This window comes from Myripristis murdjan, chromosome 9 (genome assembly GCF_902150065.1).
Source record: "Myripristis murdjan chromosome 9, fMyrMur1.1, whole genome shotgun sequence".
NCBI classification, from domain to species: Eukaryota; Metazoa; Chordata; class Actinopteri; order Holocentriformes; family Holocentridae; genus Myripristis; species Myripristis murdjan.
This window is the reverse complement of record NC_043988.1, coordinates 1,952,296-1,972,500: the sequence shown is the minus strand read 5'-3', so window position 1 is coordinate 1,972,500 and position 20,205 is coordinate 1,952,296. Positions and strand designations below refer to the sequence as shown.

At 38.9% G+C, this 20,205-nt stretch overlaps 1 protein-coding gene across 1 annotated transcript in view; it reads left to right on the top strand.

Moving 5' to 3' along the window:
• The window catches only part of nr5a1a (nuclear receptor subfamily 5, group A, member 1a), a 30,077-nt gene that overhangs the window by 681 nt on the left and 9,191 nt on the right, over positions 1 to 20,205 (top strand). The window contains exons 2-4 of the mRNA XM_030059790.1: positions 2,245 to 2,363; positions 2,823 to 2,964; positions 4,259 to 4,914. Of these exons, the coding sequence (XP_029915650.1) occupies positions 2,245 to 2,363; positions 2,823 to 2,964; positions 4,259 to 4,914 (917 nt within the window). The remainder of the gene's footprint in view (positions 1 to 2,244; positions 2,364 to 2,822; positions 2,965 to 4,258; positions 4,915 to 20,205) is intronic.

The following is a 20,205-nucleotide window of genomic DNA, read 5'->3' as shown; positions in this document are numbered from 1 at the left end:
TTTACTTAAAAACTACATTGTAGGTCTCTATCATTTGCGTCAAAAATATATACATAGGCCTATATAGTGTATATATATTTTATAGGTTATATTTGATAGATTTAAATGATGACCGACATTTCAAAATATCATGGTAGTTTACTGGTAACGAAATGCAAAAACACGTTTAGAATAGAATAGAACAAAAGAATAGAATAGAATAGAATAGAATAGAATAGAATAGAATAGAAGTAACGTATATTTATTATCTGCTTAACAAAAAAATATGATAACAATGCCTACAAAAACTCAAATGAAGACAACAAAAATATCAGTAATAATAATAATAATAATAATAATAATAATAATAATAATAATAAAATAGCAGCAGTGAGGAATGTAGATTACTGAGGCTGTGCTGTCATCGGGAGTCGCAGCAACAGCTAATAAATATAACACTAAGGATACATACATTAGCCTAATATTACTAATAAAATTAATAACAAAAAGTCTGTAGTCGCCTAAAGCCTCTCTCTCCAGGCTAACTTTGCCCAGATTTGATTTTTCCCCCGTATGGCTGAACGCGCCCACATCCACGCCGCGCGTGCACCTCCTAGGGCCAGCAGCGCCCACCGCGCGGGTGACGCTGCCGTCTCACGCGCATCTGTCACTGGCTGGTCACCACCTCCCACTCCTCTAATTCAGCTGAGCTGGCTTCACTTGTCGCGGTGTGTTACCGGCCTGGCAGGGACGAAAGCGGGCTCGGTAAAGCGGTACAGCACCTGCAAGAACACACCGACCGCCGGACGCACACACGGGGAGGCTTTTGTACCCCTGCGCCGATGGGATAGGTTACCGGACCGGACCGCGCCGACTTAACCAAGAGAACTAGTTTGATTTGTTTGTTTATTTATTTCCCTGACGTCCTTTTCCTCATCAGTTAATCAGTCGCTCTGACAAGCCCGGGTAGGTGACAGATTATCGCCCTATCTTGATAAAATTTAGGCCATGTGCTGTAGAGCTACTAGGAAAAAATGATGACGTGAAGGGTAATGTCACCTGTATTCAGCTGATATGCAGAACAGAGTTTATCCACCATCTACTCATTTTAGTCGGATATGAAATTCGGATTAACTCGGGATAGCCTAGGTCTACATCATAGTAATAAATTAATAACTTCATGAAAATAAAGGTTTTTGCTGGTGGTTCATACCGCTGCTGGTGGTTCGCCTCATCATGATCACCGATTGGAAGTCATACAGGCTAGATTTTACATATAGAAAATACACATCTAAGAAAAAAACAAAAAAACAAACAAACTTATCTTTTAACCACACATGCGCATGTATGGGCATATGCAAAGGATAGGCTATGTATGGCATTATAGCAACAATCACCACTTACGTGTTGTTGTTGTTCTTCTTCTTCTTTTTCTTCTTCTTCTTCTTTTTCTTCTTCTTCTTTTTTTTTTTTTTTTTTTTTTACCCAAAAATTAAAACATAGTGCATACAAAAATATATCTAAACGGAAAATATTGAATTTGTATAGGGCCTATCAATGATCCGAGAGAATATTTTAAAATATGAGCATATCACATGATATGTTGTGGGTATTTTAATAAATATGTTCATGTCAAAAATATAAAAATAAACACTTGCATTTTGAAACTGCACGCATGCAAATATTTTGCTGTTCATAAATATTAGTTTGGCTGTGGGCCTATTTGCATTTATAGGCCTGTCAGACTGCGTTCCCATTAGCTTTAAATTGACTTTTCTGCCTTATTGTATTTATTTATTCATTCATTTACAACTAAATAATCATGACTGCAAAACTCCTTTTTTTTGGTTGTAATTACAGTTAGATTATTATTTCATCTAAAATCAAACTGTAAGCTTATTATAACTGATGTAGGGCCTAATTAGCGTAATAAAACACACACACACACACACACACACACAAAACAAAACAAAGGGGAAAACACGCTATTTGGCCACATATTCTAGTCTTGCAAGCATTAAAATATTGTCGTTGTAATTAATTGAAACTGAGATTAGATAACTGAAATTATTTTCCATTAAGTGTATATATGCTGTCCTTTTTTCCTTTTTTTTTTTTTTTTTTTTTTAATCTTCTGGTAAAAGGAAACTAAACGCTGCCAACACTGAGAGCTTTGTACTGGACGTTTTCAGCGGTCATTTATGACAGCTTGTGTTTTGTGTGTGTGTGTGTGTGTGTGTGTGTGTGTGTGTGTGTGCAAACGAGGTGTGACTTTGAAGGTTATGGAATACACATATGACGATGACCTGGAAGAGCTGTGTCCTGTCTGCGGAGACAAGGTGTCCGGATACCACTACGGTCTTCTCACCTGCGAGAGCTGCAAGGTACAAACCAAACCCGAGGCATGAAGCATCACTGGCCTTCAAGTGCAATTAATCAATTAATACATAAGTGTGTGTCGGCTGTTAAAAGACTCTTACTGTGTAGTACAATATTAAGCAGGGGCGACTATTCGAATAATCATGTGAGAATTAGGAAATTAAGTCCCGGAATCGGATATTGCCCCCCTCCCCCCAAATGAAATACAATAAAATAAAACAGGTACAGGCTCTCAGTTTGATAATTTGTGTTTGATTTTAATAATTAAAAACGTCAACGATCAAATTTAGACTAGTTTTCAGCAAATTGCCATCCCCAGTTCACGCCCATGATATTCATTATAGGCTGTTATTTATTTATCTATGAAATGCGCTGGAAAACACAGCCACAGCTGAGTGGTTTGGGGGAATTTTGGGTCCATGAGAGTCTGTATCGTCTGTTTTCTCTGCTCCGTCTGTGTGCAGGGCTTCTTCAAGAGGACAGTTCAGAATAACAAGAGGTACACATGTGCGGAGAACCAGGAGTGTAAAATAGACAAGACCCAGAGGAAGAGATGTCCCTTCTGTCGCTTCCAGAAATGCCTCAGCGTAGGGATGCGACTAGAAGGTATGGGAATTTCCTTCCACTTATATAGAGCCTCTTTCATTAAAATATCACACAAATAAAAACATGAATCCCTTTTCACTATTATTATTAGAGTTATTTTGGAGAAATACTCGAAAACGCATTATTCTTATCTATAGGTAAGAATCTATATCTATATTTCTATATATAGATATAGATATATATGTCTGTAGCCTATATATCTATATATATCTATATATCTGTGTGTGTGTGTGTGTGTGTGTGTGTGTGTGTGTGTGTGTGTGTATGTATGTATGTATGTATGTATGTGTATGTGTGTATGTATATATATATATATATATATATATATATATATATGGGAATTTTATGTCGTAATAATGTAGGAGATAAACAATATTATGAAGTATTTTATCCAACTGGTGAATAAGACGGACATATTGTATAAATATTATTATTATTATTATTATTATAGAGATTCATATCGGAACTCAATTTGCAATTTTTCTATCCAAAAATATATATTAGCCTATATATGCACACACACACACACACACACACACACACATGCACACACACACATACACACACACACACACACACACACACACACATGTATATATACACATATACATACATACACACACACACACACACACACACACACACACACACACACGATAATCACATAACATATCTGTCTCCTCCACCAGTTGGTTATAGTACTTTATGTTTGTCTCCTCCTCAATCACTTACATAAAATTCCCATCTAATATTTTTAAAGGCAGTTATAGTATCTGTATCACTCTAAAGTTTATCATAGGATTGCTAGACCGTCTTAATAAAGATTTCAGTATTTCCTGATTTGTAGGTTTGTAGTAGCTCTCATCACTGCTTCCTGTGCACATGGGACTGAAATAATTCCCAGACAGCGGTGCAGAAAAGCACCTGCTTCCGTAGTAGAAAAATGACACATTCTTGACTTACTGATAAAACCCTGGAGACTCCCCTGTTTTAAATCAAAGGCTGTATTTAGGCTACAAGTAGGAGTAGAACTACACAAGCATTGGGGGATTTTTTCAATCCCTAAAAAGGGAAGCAAAAAAACTAACGACAAGCGTGCTATTCACTCTCCGTGCCATTTTCAGAGGTTGTTAATGATACTGGTGAAATATCCCTACATTATGGCATTCCTCTGTGTTATGGGTTTGTTGGAACCACCAACTTCTGCTCATCAAGACGTTTTAGAAAAAGAATCAACAGAGCCGGTATTTCATCTGTAAATCTGCTTTTCACCTCTTGTCTCTTGCTGTGACAGCGGTGCGTGCGGATCGCATGCGTGGGGGCAGGAACAAGTTTGGCCCCATGTACAAGCGAGATAGGGCCTTGAAGCAGCAGAAGAAAGCCTTGATACGATCCAACGGCTTCAAGCTGGAGACCGCGGTTCCTCCGCCGGCCTCGCCTCTTCAGAACGACTACAGCTTCACCAGTTCACTGCACAGCCCACCCACCATCTCCAAAAGCCTGCTGCCCTCCACCCCGACCTCTATCACCCCCACAGACTACGAGGGCAGCCTCTACGGGCCCCCGTCTCTGGGAATGGCCATGCAGTCCCACGTACCCCTCACTACCCAGTACCAGTACATGGCCTTCCCTGGCAGGGCCATCAAGGCCGAGTGCCCTGATTACACCAGCTCCCCGGAGTCGCTGACAGGATACGCCTACCCCGACATGTACCCGTCAGGCTCACCTCAGCCACCGAGCCTGCCTCCTCTGGTGCTGGAGCTTCTGCGCTGTGACCCGGACGAGCTGGTGGTGCAGAGCAAGATCGTGGCCCACCTGCAGCAGGAGCAGAGCGGCCGAGGCCGGCTGGACAAGCCCAGCACCTTCAGCCTCATGTGTCGCATGGCAGACCAGACGCTCTTTTCCATAGTGGAGTGGGCCCGGAGCTGCATCTTCTTCAAGGAGCTGAGGGTAAGCTCCTCCAACACCTCACACACACGCATACACAGACACACACGTACTCTTCTACACACAGTTCTCCTTCATTTTGCACACACAAATGGCATGCATATAGTCTTAGCGTTGCAAAAAAAAAAAAAAAAAAAAAAAAAAAAAAAGCTTTTTTTTTTTTTTTTTTAGGAGTAATTAAAACCCAGAGTCAAATCTCAGTGAAGCCTGATCTCTACTGGTGAAAAAGTAGGGTGCCTAGTCTTTGGTGGCAGGTGATGTCATCACATGCAGCCTGTTGCACTAGCTTAATGTAAGTTTGAATGCAAGTTCATGTGTAAATTCAACAATAAAGGCTACACTGTATGTAGTTTCAAACTAAAGTCTTGTTTTTGTTCAGTTGTACCATTAGCACCTACACTGCACCATAACTAAGTCCATCGTAACCAAGACATAGTTGCATTCAATAACATTTCATCATCAGGCTCAGCGGTTGCCTTCATGTGAAATGTCAGGTTTCTGAACAATGTAAACTATAAATGCAAAACATAGCCCTAACCCTAACCCTGTAATATGAATAGACATACACTATCATGTGTAAACTAGCTTACATGCTATATCTGACTTATTTATTCATTTAACATGACTTTGTGCCCCTGCTTGTCTTGGATGTGTTCCTGTAGAATGTCAAAAGTTGTACCAGAGGTTTAGTGACATTGGTGACAACATAAACAAAGCTTCATCCTTTTGTTAAGCCTCTGTGGTTCAGCCAAGAAACAGTTTTATTTGATTAGAGGTTAGATGTTGTTTTACCAGCCTTTAGGTCGTTTAAGGTGCAAATTCCTTGTGACATCAAAAGCATCATGAAAATCAATCATCAAGAAATCAAGCATATCAAAAGGAGGCAGTCTGTTTTTAAAAATATATATTTATTGCCCAAATTTTGATGTGCATACGTCAAAAGAAAAAAAAAGAGGATGTAATCTATCATGGAGAATGCATGGCCGGCGTGAGATATTGTTCCTTCGTATCTTGAAATAACAGTGTCTGCAGTCTTTGTAGTTGCTCTGCGATGTGAACGGTTGATTTAGGAATGACTTGACACCTAGTCGGGGGAAGGTGTACATTTGAAGCTACATCTTTGCTCTACGTAGGAACTAACTGATATGTGCAACTGGTTCATATAATGTTACAGTGTAAATCCATCCCTTATGTTAAAACCTATGCATAGCTGGTGCAACAGGCTGCTGTTATACTTGATGGGTGATGACAGGCCACATCACATGCTACCAAAGATCAAGCACTATAGAGTGTGTTCAGAAACGGGCCTGTCGGATCATTATTGGCAGGTCATACTCCAGCTACCAGGATGCACTCAAAACCCTCCTGCTACCCACTCTCCAAGAAAGAACACACACACTCTGTCGAGAATTTGCCCTTGGCCTCCTAAAATCCTCATTTACAGATGGTCGCCCCCTCCTATCAGAGCCTGAGCATCCAGCTGGCAAACTAGGAAGTTCACTCAAAATGAGATCTGAAAGATCAAAAAAAAAAAAGAAAAGAAAAAAGAAAGAAAGAAAGAAAAGAAAGAAAAAAAAAATCACCTCTCCCATTTTCAGCAAAAATTTTAAATGCTATTTTTTTTTTACCACATGCATATTTTATTGATACTTGTGTTAGGGCAAATATGTTTGATTAAATATTATTTACCTCATGCGCAATATAAATATTCATGCACTGCAGTATTATAAAACAAAACTGCAGTGGGTGCATAATAAACTTGAAACTTGATATTTTCCAACCCAAAAAGTGGTATTTGCTGCTCGGTGCCAGTGTAAGAGATCCACCATGCTTGGTCCATTAACTCATTAACCAAATGAAGTGGATACAGAGCAGCAAACAACATGGTTTTGTGTGGAGGACAGGAAAGACAGTTCAACCATTTTGGAAGCATGGAGGCTGGAAAGAGTGTTGGTAGTACTTGATAATGAATCCTTTCAAATGTTCTCTCAGCTTTGTGTCGCTGCTCAAATGTTGCTGTTTTCCTCTCTGTATCTGCTCCATTCATTTTGGACACTGCCGGTGAGGCTCTGGTTTTCACAACAGGGAGGAATTTGACAGGCCAAACTCACACACATGCACGGAGCAGCAAACACCACTATAGGGGTAAGAATCACTTTAAGTCACAAAATGGAGTCACAGGAGAGGAGTGTCTCATCCCCACCTACTGCGAAACTGTAGACTCACCCTAATTGTAAAGATGAAATTAGTACTTTCCAATAACACTTCTTTTATAGAGGGTTTATGAGTGGTTCATAAAACACATTTGAAATCATCAATAAACAATTCTAAACAAGTTTTCATACGTGCATGCATGCTCACTATTTGGCAAGATCAAGTTACTGCTGCGCTGCAATTCTGTTAGAGCTCAGATCTTGCCACTATGTTTGGTTTACAAGAAATATGGGCTTCTGACTGGCATTTCAAACAGAATGGTCATACATACTTAATTGTGAATTACGTAACAGACAAAATAAAAATACATAAAAAATAGTAAAAAAACAAACATAAAAATGTATGTAAAAGGCAAAAGAAATAAAAAAGAATGCAAAAAAAAAAAAAAAAAAAGAATTCAGAGTGCCATGAAATGCAGATAAAAAGGCCAGAGACAATGAAGTGTAAACAGAGTTTCATAAAAGGCAACAGTGCCATAAAGTGAAATTAAGAAAATGCAACAGAAAAAAAAAAAAAAAAAATCTTTAGCCTACAGATTTAAGAACAGTCGGGACTGGAGCTGTTCTCATGTGACTGGGGAGTTTGTTCCATGAGTGAGGACTGGCCGTGTTTTGTCCAGACTTAGGGACTTGGGGTTTCACTTCAACACTGGGGTGGATGGGGGACACAGCCCCCACCCCCACCCCAGCATGCTATCCAGCCTTTTGCCCTGCTCTCCTTGAGATGGAGCCCACAAGTAAAAAAAAAAAAAAAAAAAAAAAAAAAAAAATTGCAGGTTGCAATTTGCATTGCAACAGGATAAACCATTCATATATGTATTTGCTTAACGTGACAAATAATAGAAGAATTTAAAAAATCGGTAGAAAAAAATAAATGGATAAACTTAATATAAGAGGCACCATCCTCAATGGTAAATGACTATAAAATAGGGATGAGATGATATGCTTATCTCATGATACAATACATGATTTGATACAACCTCAATACAATGTAGGTATACTGAAAACAAAGTATGACAACACAGAACTGTGTGTTTATTTTTCACCCATAAAATCTAGAAGTAAATATGTAAAGTATTTTTTTTACAAAGTGCAAAACAGCCTTTGCTGTTCTGACATTTTTGTCTAATTGAAGAGAAAAGATTTTGCCTGTGTATGAGAGGGTAACCTGAAACTGTCCAAACAGGAACCTTGAAACAGACATAGGCAGCACAATGTTGAGCCAAGTTCACACACAGCTTCTGATGGCCAAATAGTAGCGTATTGTGATTTTAGCAAGAGGAGAAAAACATGTAGAGTGAGGTGGGGAGTGACAATGCGCTTTGAAAAGTGTTATGCCCAAGTCATTGTTATGTACCGGAAGTCTCTGTGACACCTGAATTTGAAGCTAGCGCACCCAGGTTCACACAGTAATTATAAGCCATCTACAAATGTTGTAAAAAATGTTTCTGTTATAATGTAACTGCAAAAAAACTGCATTCATTTGTAGTCATCATTTTTCAAATAGGGACATGCAGATAGATGAATCTGATATCCTTGTTTTTATTAATTTTCTACATGCATGTCATGCTATTACTGGCTGGGACAATCCTCCTCATCTCGACACCAAACCCCCGCCCATAAAAAAAAAAAAAAAAAAAAAAAAAAAAGCTACAGCGTTGTGTGTCATTAGCCCGCCCCTGATGAGCTGAGATGTCCCACAGGTTCATGCTGTATGAGCCTGTCTGCTCAGTAATGGAGTCACTCCTGTCATTAAGAGTAGGACGTGAGATTTTTTTCTCACACAATCCCAGGCAGCAAACACTGTGGCAAATCCAGCAATGCTGGCTCTCCAAGATAAGAAAAATCCAAATGAAGAGTTGGATTCACACTGATACCATCATCTCTACTGAAAGGCAAGATTCCATGTGGGCCGTCTGTCCAGGGTTGGTTTCAGAGTAACTCGTAACGTCAGCAGCTGGCCTCACAAGAGTCATCTTGGATGTGCGTGTCCAATATGAGTTCAGCACGTGAATATGTCTCAGATGTAGTAATGATAAGAAACATCTGAGCCATTCTTTTGCTCCTACTGCAGCCCTGTATCAAGCCAGAGCATGGAACAGACCTGCTCTCCACCGTTTGCTAATGTTAGCTTTATAGCTATTGTTGCTAATCACCTGTCAATCAAACAGTGTGGGCAGGACTGTGAAATCTTTTTTCTTGGCTCTTCTGTTGATGGGGTTTGAGTTTCTCTAGGTGGTGCTCTTTGTTTGTCTGTTCAGTCATGTTGGCTATAATGGCCCAAACACAGCGTCCCTTTGCGTGGAACAAGCAGGGTGGACGCTCGCCGGCGCCCCCTATGTTAACAACCATTACTATCTTGATAATGAGCCTCAAATGAGCTTTAAATAAAACTGCAGCACTGACTTCAGAGCTGCTTTTTGTTGCTCAGTCACGTTCAACTGCCTCAAGATAGCAATGCAGCATTTTAAGAGCAACGCCTCAGATGGACACCAGAGACTTTGCTGTCTCCATAACGTGGACGCTGGATGGGAGAATGAGAACTGTGCAGCTTGCTAGAAAAAAAAAAAAAAAAAAAATAGAAAAAACACTTGAGTTGTGCCTGGCGCTGCCTCGCACCAGGTCTAAGATAGTTCCCGTATACTGGCTGATCAAACCAACAAATACACACAGGGCTGGACAACATAGACAATAACTGAAACTCAATGCAAAGAAAACCTGATCCCCCATGCTGTGAGAGCTCTTGGTATGGTCCATTGGCTTTTACCTCTGCATAAAAGCAGGCTCAATCCTCAGTTCCAGCATTTGCCAGACCAAACTCTAGACTAAAACTAACAAAATTCAAATGGCAAAATGTGGCGAAGACTAAAATGTGTTTTTGTCAAAAGATTAAGACTAAAACTAATTTAAAATTAGCTGTCAAACTGAACACTGATGGATATAGGCTGAATCACTGTTGTGTCACAAATATTTATTTAGATGAAAAAATATGGAGTTTTAGTTTTAGTCAAAAGACAAACAGCAAAATCACCCATATGGAGTTGTTGCAGCTGATGGTTGGCTCTAGAGCTTACATCATTTTTTTTTTTCTTCAAACTGAAGTTTCTGAAAGAGGATATTTTGTTTATTCATTTCTTTTGATCCCTATTCACAGCCAGTGTGGCCTTACAGAGGCAGGATTTGCTGAATGTGCCACACCAGGCTGCCAACACATCATGAACTTTCATGTACAGCAATGTTCTTACTGACTGACTGATTGACTGAGCATTATTATTTCGAATATGAAATAACAGAACAGCAAAAGAGTTTAAGATAAACATAAAAAGTGCGTATTCAAAAAGGAGTGAGAAGAAGTATAACTTATGTACTCCCCTTTTCACAATTACTCAGTTAATGCACACCCACAATATATACATAATCCATATCCATGTACATACACATAGCATATATACACTTTTTTTTTATGTATGCATCTTTATACACATAATAATAATACTCCCCACCCCCTGCGCACACACACACCCACACACACCCACACACTCATTCATGCATGCATGAATGAAAAAGAAAATGAAAGAAAACAGAGAGCAAAAATAGATATACATGTAGTAATATGAACAAAACCCAGAAAATATACAAAAATATAAATAACATTATTCATTAACCTCATACCTCATGAAGATTCTTTCCTTCACCCCACAAATTGATACAAAAGCCTTTCCTAGTAAAGAGAAGAGACCGTATCAGTGATTTTCAATGTTTGGCCTGTTTACTACAGTTTCCCCACATGTTACATTGTAACAAACCATTTGGCAAATCATGTGAGGGTACTAAAGATTTCACAAAACAGCCAAATTATAATGTTCTACCTCTGTGGCTAACAAAATCCCCTCAAACTTTTATTGATTTATTGATTTATTGATTTTTACACAAAATATAAAATTGTATCAGACAATTCAACTGAATGGCAGCACAGACAAATTATTTTCTTTAAAAATATGGATGAACCGGTGCAGAATTCAGTTGGGTATCAGGCCAGTCCCTGTCATTCCAGTTGAGTTGGGTCTGCTTTGAAACAGACAGAGTGCTGGCTCGTGGTACTTTAGTGCCCACATTCCTAATCCTCACCTTCACCACACCTGCCTTACAGTCAACACTTCGGGCAAAAACACAGAAATGTGGAATGGTAAGACATTGCAGACAGCAGACTAATTATGAATAGAACGTAATTTTGTGTGTGCCCTCCAAAAATAAATTGCCGCATGACACCTCTGGGCTGTTTAAACATTTCCTAAGGGACTATTTTCCAATGGAGAGAGTGTTCTCTGCCCAATTTCAAAAATTTACAAAAAATGGGATGTGCTGCTGCTTTTACAAAAACGAATGTGGACGACTTTATTACAGTGATGGAATACTATTAGCAGAAATGTCATTTTGCAGATATTATGTTAAAGATGCAAAATCACCGGGATGGCAAAAGTTATCGCAAGGCGCTTTAAGAGTGGAATGGAATGAGCGAAGCCTTTCAGCAGCATGGTAGTTCAGCTTTGCATGGAATAATAGTCCTTGCTGATGTCATCTCTGTAGTTCCTTGCTGCTGAACACACACACACACACATACACACACACACACACACACACACTACTACACACTCTAAAGATAATGATTTTACATGCGTCAGTGTCGCGGTCCATCACCTGCATTGCAGTGATTCTCTTTGTCAGCTGGTGTGTTTGAGCCGTGCCACACACACACTACAGCAGGATTTATTAGTACAGTCAGTTTGGAGTCCCACGCTGCACAAATCAATAATGTTGTTGTGGTAACTGTTGCCAGGAGGGACGTGACAACATGGCTGAATACACCTTCTGCTGAAAATACAAATGAGTGAAGTGAGTGAATGTATGGTTGGGTTTGTAGTACCTGCCACACAGTAGAGGTAGTTCAAAGTGCTTTACAGAACGAAAAAAATCCAAATAATTAAATAACAACGATAGTATAAATATATTAAAATAAAACCTTTAAAAGCAAAGAATACACAAAGAATTGGAGCACCACCATTTGTAATAATGCATTATTTTTATTCCATTATTATAACAAATTGGTTTTGCCAAAACAGGCAGGTTACACAACAATAGAGGAAATTTAAAACATTCCTCTTATGAGTCAGATTCTCTGTACTGACAAGCATTTGTCGGCAAGACATGGTCAAACTGATTCAACTGTTTAACTGCTGAAAGGAGGTGGGCTTTGGCCTTGGGCAAATCTGCTACATCCCATTTTTTGTAAATTTAGTTTCCCAGGTAAGAGCGAGTGTGCTCTTTTCCTGCTGCAGTCTCGCTCAGTTACACACATTCATGCTCGTGTTCATTTTGTTGACTCAAACTATGACTAAAAAGACACAAATGAGATAAAAACAAAACAAAAATCAACCTTTATCGACCAAAACTATGACAAAATATAATGACATTGTTGTCGACAAATAAAAAAAAAGAAAATGTAAGAACCTCAGTTGGAAGAGAACAGACAGATGGACAAACACTATATCTGGCATCATGTACAGTATTAAAACAAAAGCTGGATACAAACACAAGAAAACAGAAACAGCAAATGCCGATCATTTTGTTTAGAAAAGTTGTTACAAATAGTTTAAAGAGGAATTTACAAAAAATGAAAAATGATTCAGCGGAGCTAGACTAACACTGCACAAATAAAACTGCTATAAAACACCACTGTGATACTGTTTGATATTTATTATGTAGTCTATCTTAAAATGCATGTGCTTCTATGATATTGTATTGTATGATATTAAGGCAGTTGCTGTTTGTTTAAAAGCAAAAGAAAATTAGCAAGAGCGACAAACTCAGTGTGCAATACATCTTTTGTATTTTCACCATGAAATATGATTATGCCAGTCACACTGTCCTTATCAAATACACACACACACACACACACACACACACACAATCAGATGACTAAAATGTGGCTAAAACTAAAATGCATTATATTCTAAAGACTAAAACTAAATCAAAATCAAAATAAGTTGTCAAAATTAAACAGTCCTCTGCTCTCTCTCTCTCTCTCTCTCTCTCTCTCTCTCTCTCTCTCTCCCTCAGTTTTTCTGCCTTCCTTATCTCAGCAACAATGCCTGCTTTGTGGTAATAGAGAGATTTGTTGCACAGCCTTCGACTAACAGGAACACAGTATCTTTACATTGGCTGACTTAGATGGATACTTGGTTGAAATGTTTCTTCGCCACAGTATACATAACAAGTGGAACTTTTGTTCTGAAATAAGATATCAAACATTAGAAAAACATGGCAATTGTAGTAGGATTAATGATACCAATGAAACCACATAATTTATGTCCCTATGATTATCTACTTTGTATTAATATACAAAGTGGATCTTTGATGCCAGTAGTCCTTAGCCTTTCAGCTCACAGCTCCCAAAACAAATAGAGTTTGATATCAATAGAAATTTTAATTTGGTAAGGTTAGAGGAAGGTTAGGTTTAGGCATCCGTCACCCCGCCTGCTATCTAGTGTGGACTTCAGACTAAGGGATTACAAACATTTTTGTGATATGTTATAAACAAACGTAATCCTGTTTAAATTGTTCATATTTCTATTTTTTTTATAATCCTTGTTTATAGTGCTTATATTGCTTACTGCTGTTTATCATCTGTGTATACTGTATATTTCTTCTAAATTTGCACATTGACCTACCTCTATGCACATTTTATACACCCATGCACACGTTTTTTTTTTTTTTTTTTTTTTTTTTTTTTTTGCACATTGCTTTTTGCACACTGGGTTGTACTTAGATCTTATTCTGTTGTACTCAGATCTTATTCTTTATTTTTTATTTTTTATTTATTTAATCTGTAATCTGTGGACACTGCTGAAAAACTGCGAATTTCCTGCGGGATGAATAAAGTATCTATCTATCTATCTATCTATCTATCTATCTATCTATCTATCTATCTACAATATACATTCCACGCAAAATGTAATTGAGAATGAAATGTAGTTGTATGAGAGCGAGAGAAATTTTAGACAGGGCTCCAACTGTTTGTATAACTGAGTAGTTGGCTATAAGCCATCTTACATCAGCGTCATACATATTTAGGTGGTGTTAGTGTTTTTTAGATAGCACTGGCATTAACTATATCTTACTCTTCTCTCCCAAATAGTAGCTAGCTAGCTATTACACTGATGGACTTTAAAGCCATTCCAGTCAAACAAAACAGTCAATGCTTAATTTCTGACACAACAGTCCACTAGGAGTTTCAATCAGATCTTCTGCTTGGAGATGCCTGCTGCAGACTGACTGGGGAGAGTGAATGTATTCTTTCAGATGCTTTTGCCTGAAGCTCAGCATTAGCCAGTGTGGAGCTGACCTCACCCTCATCGACTTGACTTTCTTTATGTTTTGAGTATATATCAAACGTTCTTAAAAAACACACTTTATATAAAAACCTAACAACAAACTATCTTAAGATTGTCACAGTAGCAGTGTATGTTAATAGCCACAGTAGCTGATGTAAACAGACGTGGAGATTTTGGATTGGGAGCGTGTCACACTCCATTGTGCAAGAGGTGAATACATAAGCCCATATATTTGCTTACTGACCACCATCTACAAATAGATACTTCATTATGCTGATGAAAAATCATTTTTGCAAGTTTCAGTGAAAAGTCAAAATATGTAAAAGGGAGATATTGTCCGCTAGATGAACTTTCAGCCTGTGTCTAGAGGCCGCCGCTTTGCTTCTTTGTCAGGATATTGGTTCATGCATGGGTCACAATCAGTTGAAACCCCTTGGCTGAAACAACACAGAACAATGAATTTGAGGTGCTGATTTTCTTTCCAAATGGACATGTAGCCTTTTGAACTCCTGAAGCGTATATATTTTGAATTGCTCTCAAGCCTGCTGAAACCTTGTAATCATCTTATTTTCTCAGAGTTCTTAATGCTTGCTTGTGTGTTTCAGTCGGGCTTGTTGCCACACAGTATCAATCCATGTAGGTACATCATTCTGAATTGGCAGCCTCCCAGACAAATCTAGAACTATTTCAATCTATGACCCAGAGAGGGAATTTTGTGTTACTCCAGTTTAAAAAGGCAAAAAAGGCAAAAAAATAAAAATAAATAAATAAATAAATAACAATAATAATAATAATAATTTTAGCTCCCAAATACCCCAGGTATTTCCCAATCAAGGACTCCAGAGTTCAGAAGTAAATATCGGAAGCTATGTTTTGGAAAGTCACTTTTTAAGTTATGATTAACTATTCTGGGCCTAGTCCTGTTTTAACACAGCAAATCCAAGTCTCACCACCAAGTCTCTGAATTTCTTGCGAACTGCGATCAGCCACAGCTGCTGGTCAGTCCTCTGCTGTACATCTGCATGACCTATTCGCTGCCTTTGACACAGTTAACCAGCAGACCCTCTCTCTGCACTCACTGAGCTTGGCTTCACAGGATCTGCCCTCCGCTGGTTTGACTCCTACCTTTCAGGGAGATCCCTCAGAGTGTCATGGAGAGGGGAAGTGTCTAAATCCTACTGCTTGTCCACAGGGGTTCCTCAAGGCTCTGTGCTTGGTCCTCTTCTCTCTGCAATATACATCTCCTCTTTCGATGCAGTCAGCTGCTCACATGGCTTCTCATACCACTCTTATGCTGATGATACCCAACTGTCCGTATTATTCTGGCCAGACAACCCCACAGTCTCGGCTCAAATATCGGCATGCCTCACTGATATCTCTGCATGGATGAAGGAACGCCACCTTCAGCTCAACCTCTCAGACTGAGCTCCTCATTTTCCCAACTACTCCCTATGTACAACAACAGATCAGGATCCAACTGGATTCTACTCAGCACATTCCCGCAAAAACTGCCAGAAACTTGGGTGTCATGATTGATGACCAACTGAACTTGAAGGAACATGTGGCCTCTGTGGCTTGCTCATGCCAGTTTGCCCTGTACAACTTAAAACGAAAAATCAGACCATACCTGTCTGAACATGCAGCACAACTCCTGGTACAGGCCCTTGTGATTTCACACCTTGATTAGTGCAACTCCTTACTGGCAGGGCTCCCGGCAGACATGGTCAAGCCTCTGCAGATGAACCAGAATGCAGCGGTGTGTCTAGTCTTCAACCAGCCCAAAACAGCTCACGTCACTCCACTGTTTATAGTCTTCCACTGGCTCCCAGCTGCTGTTTGCATCAAATTCAAGTCCTTGACACTGGCCTACAAAGCAGCAACCAAAACTGCTCTTACGTACCTGGACTCCTTCTTTCAGGTTTATGCTCCCACCCAGCTAGACTCTTCTCCTCTGTGGTTCCTTAGTGGTGGAACGAGCTACCAAACTCCATTTGATCCACAGTGTCCCTCTCAGTTTTTAAGAGAAGCATTATTTTCATCCTTTCCACTAAACTGTATTAAAATAATGTATTTTCATTTTAAATGTGGTTGTCTGTGTAACACGTGTAGGAAACAGGTATACCATCAAATCAAACTAGCAGCCCACCTACTCTATGGGCTTCCAGATGAAGTATGGACTTATGGACTGCAGATTTTTAGTGGCCATGCCAAAATCTAAAACAAATATAGCAGTCTAAGCACCGTTCTCTGTCTTGTTACTCTATTCTATCCACAAAACACCCACCAAAGTTTTAATAATGTCAGCCAACTGTTTTGCAAAATGCCACATATAATGTAGTAATAATGTGAAAAATAGTCTTGGTAAGTGGTTATACTACTGACCTTTGAAGTGTGCTCAACAGTAAACAGGCTTTGTACTTAACAAGATCAAATGTTCTTATAAGATTCCATAGGAAATGTATATGGGTCATTATTGACCCTCTTATGGAAACATGGAATAGTACTACAAAACATGTACTTCCTTGAAAAGTACAAAAAGTCAACAAAAAAGTGCGCTTGTATCAAAAACAAGATTTTTGAGGAATACCTAAACCATGAAAAGATGAAATCTATTCATTGCAAAGATATTGCAAAAAAATTAAAAAAAATACATAACAGGACATGACATGTCTCATTTTTGACCCACTCTATCTGCGGGTTAAAATAAGGTGGGATGGTTCTTTTTAGGGAATCATAAACCAATAAACAAATCTGTAATTGATTCATTTGATAAACAGTGAGGATACCTAGTTGAAAAACACTAAAGCTGGGAAGCGTGTCTTTAATATTCACAAATGATCCTTCCAGTTGCTTGGTAGATGCTTAGTAGAGTCAGGCAAATTTCGGTGGCTTTCCCTAAGGCCTCATGCTCGCTGCACCACCTTTGATGAATTTCTGGCGACTTGCAGCCTGTTTTTTGAGGCTGACAACACGGACAGCATGAGAACAAAGCTGTGAATATTTGCCAAGAAAGCCTGCTGCAGAAAGAGCTGCTTCCCCAGGCTGGATAATTACATTCCATGCAGACGATAACGGGGGAATGTGGGCTCTCCACTGCAGCTCAGCGCTCTGCTCGTCTACATTGTTATTAAATCCAAGGCGGAATGGAAGCTGCTGATCGCTGGGATTGCTTGTTTGCAATGCTCTACCCCTTTCAGGTGTGACAGGGTCTTGTCTTGTGTTTGACCCTGTGTTCACCTGTTGAACCTGGAAGATGTGGCTGAAGGGATGTAAAGACACAAAGGACAACACCCTGTTTCTGCTCAATATTCAAGGGCCGTGCACTGTAGATAGGCAATTGAACAATAATAACATGGCCAAGAATGTATTATCATGCCAACAGTTTTATTCTAAAATGAGATCTATAAGAAAAAAGACCTACAACATGATTAATAGTAAATAAAAAAAAATGATCATAATAAGAAAACATGTTATTATCCTTTTAAGGAATAGTTTTCTTTACTATGCTGCTTATATTGTTGTAATACAGATGGTTTTCAAAGGTGGGTCCTCCATATGGTCATATGGTCATATGGCCATATGGTCCTCAGCAAAATGAGGAATAGCATAATTTCTCTTTAATGCTTGTGAAAGAAATCTGACATTGATTCAGCATCAGCATCACTGATCTGACCTTAAAATATGTCACTGTAATCTATAAATCTATAAATGTAGTTCTCCTGTCATTTAAAAAACAAACATTGTTCCTAATTCTCTAATCATTTATGTTTTTTTTAATTTATCTATTTACTTACTTTTTTGTGCTAATTTTTTTTTTTTTTTTACTAATTTCTTGCAAATGTTCAAGTGATTTCTGGCTAATTTGCTCATTGCCTTTTCCCCATGTGTTTGAATGATAATTGAAAGATAAGTTAATTTGCTAGAAATCACTATGACACAGAAATATGTATCAGGGATTATTTTGCCATCAACAAATCAAAATATTTTCTCATATTTGAGGGCAAAATGACTTCAAGTGGGGGTCCAAAGCTTCATGAGAGTCAGCTTGGGTTTCAGAACATGAAAAAGGTTGAAAAGTGCTGTGCTAATGCATTCATTATTGGTTGCTGAAGATAAAGGATGGAGTGTCAGATACATGCTGAAAATGCATACTATTATTAATTACCTTCTCCTCTTACAGGAAATTTGATGACTATAGTTCATTTTCTCACCGATATCTGAAAAAAGCATCCTGTTTCCTCAGAATATAGGTTTTGAAGGCTTATATTTTTGAAGTGAATATTTCAATATCTTCATATTTGATCATTTTCACTCAACAAAATTCCCAAATATTGCAAGAGTTGTTATTAAAATGTGAGTTTTCTTGTCAGGCTAGGAAGCCTCTGATGAAGCATCACAGGACACTAAAACTGTCCACTGGAGCCCAGACTAATGAATTTCTTTTCAGTGGGTTAGCACCACTTTGAACAAAGTGACACAGGTTTCATTTCAGGCTTCTAATAAACTCCTCCCACATGACACTTGGGATGATTTCTCTGGTCTGACATTTGACATAAAACTCAAATTGAAACTCAAAAAGAATCAAATATACTGGCCAGCTGTGACCAGCGAAGAGCTGCCTTCATATCAGAGGTGACTGATACCCGGTTTGAAATGAATAGACCATCAATGCCTTGAACCACCATGACATGAGCAAAATTCACTTGATTTCTTTCAAAAACAATTACGGGAACATTAGTAAAAAATTATCCCAAAAATCAAAAAATTACCAGAAAAACAACAAACAAACAAAAACCAACTAGAAAATTATCCCACCCCTCCAAAAACTGCACAAAAGCAGAAAAGATGATGATATAATGATCAACAAATATACTGAAAATCAACAAGACATTAGTAAAAAGTTTTAAAAAATCTGAAAGTTAGTAAAACATCAGATATTTAGCAAACAAATTTTTTTTTTTTTTTTTTTTACAATAAGAAGTAAAGGTTTTTGTAAAGGTGAAATAAATCCTTTTGCAGAAAAAAACACAGGCACACCAGACTGCTGCACCAGGATTTCCAACACATTTACATTTTTCTGAGTTTTTTTTTTTTTTTTTTTTTCTTGGCTGCCACTGAATGTCCGATTCCTCCTGGATAGGAAGCGCACCAGGTCGCCGAGACCTCTCGCTTCCTCCTCGCCTCCCTCCACCCTCCACCCCCCTAGATGAGTCCGGATGAGTGTGTGGTCTCCAGATTGGGTTCCTCTCCTCTTGGACAGATATATCGTTTCATTCGGTGGGACAATAATTCTGTCAGGCCCGTGTCAGATGAATGTGCGTCCGGGCCTATTAGCACCACCAGGGCCGCAGAATTAACTGACGGCCGTGTCCTTCGCTTTACACACGCACAGTATTATGACAGCGGGGGGAAGGGGCTCAATCTGAAACACACTTACAACCCCCCGCCCCCCTCTACCCAATCCCAATTACAGCAGCCATGCATGGGGGCGTGTGTGTGTGTGTGTGTGTGTGTGTGTGTGTGTGTGTGCGTATGTGTGTCTGGGAGTGGGTGTGGGCAGTTTAGGGAGACGTGAGCAGGTTAGAGAGGTCATCGGTGTCGCTCATAAATACAAGGTGACGAGACACCAGCACCCCGAACACTGGCACATCACACATGACACCAACACACACACACACACACACACACAC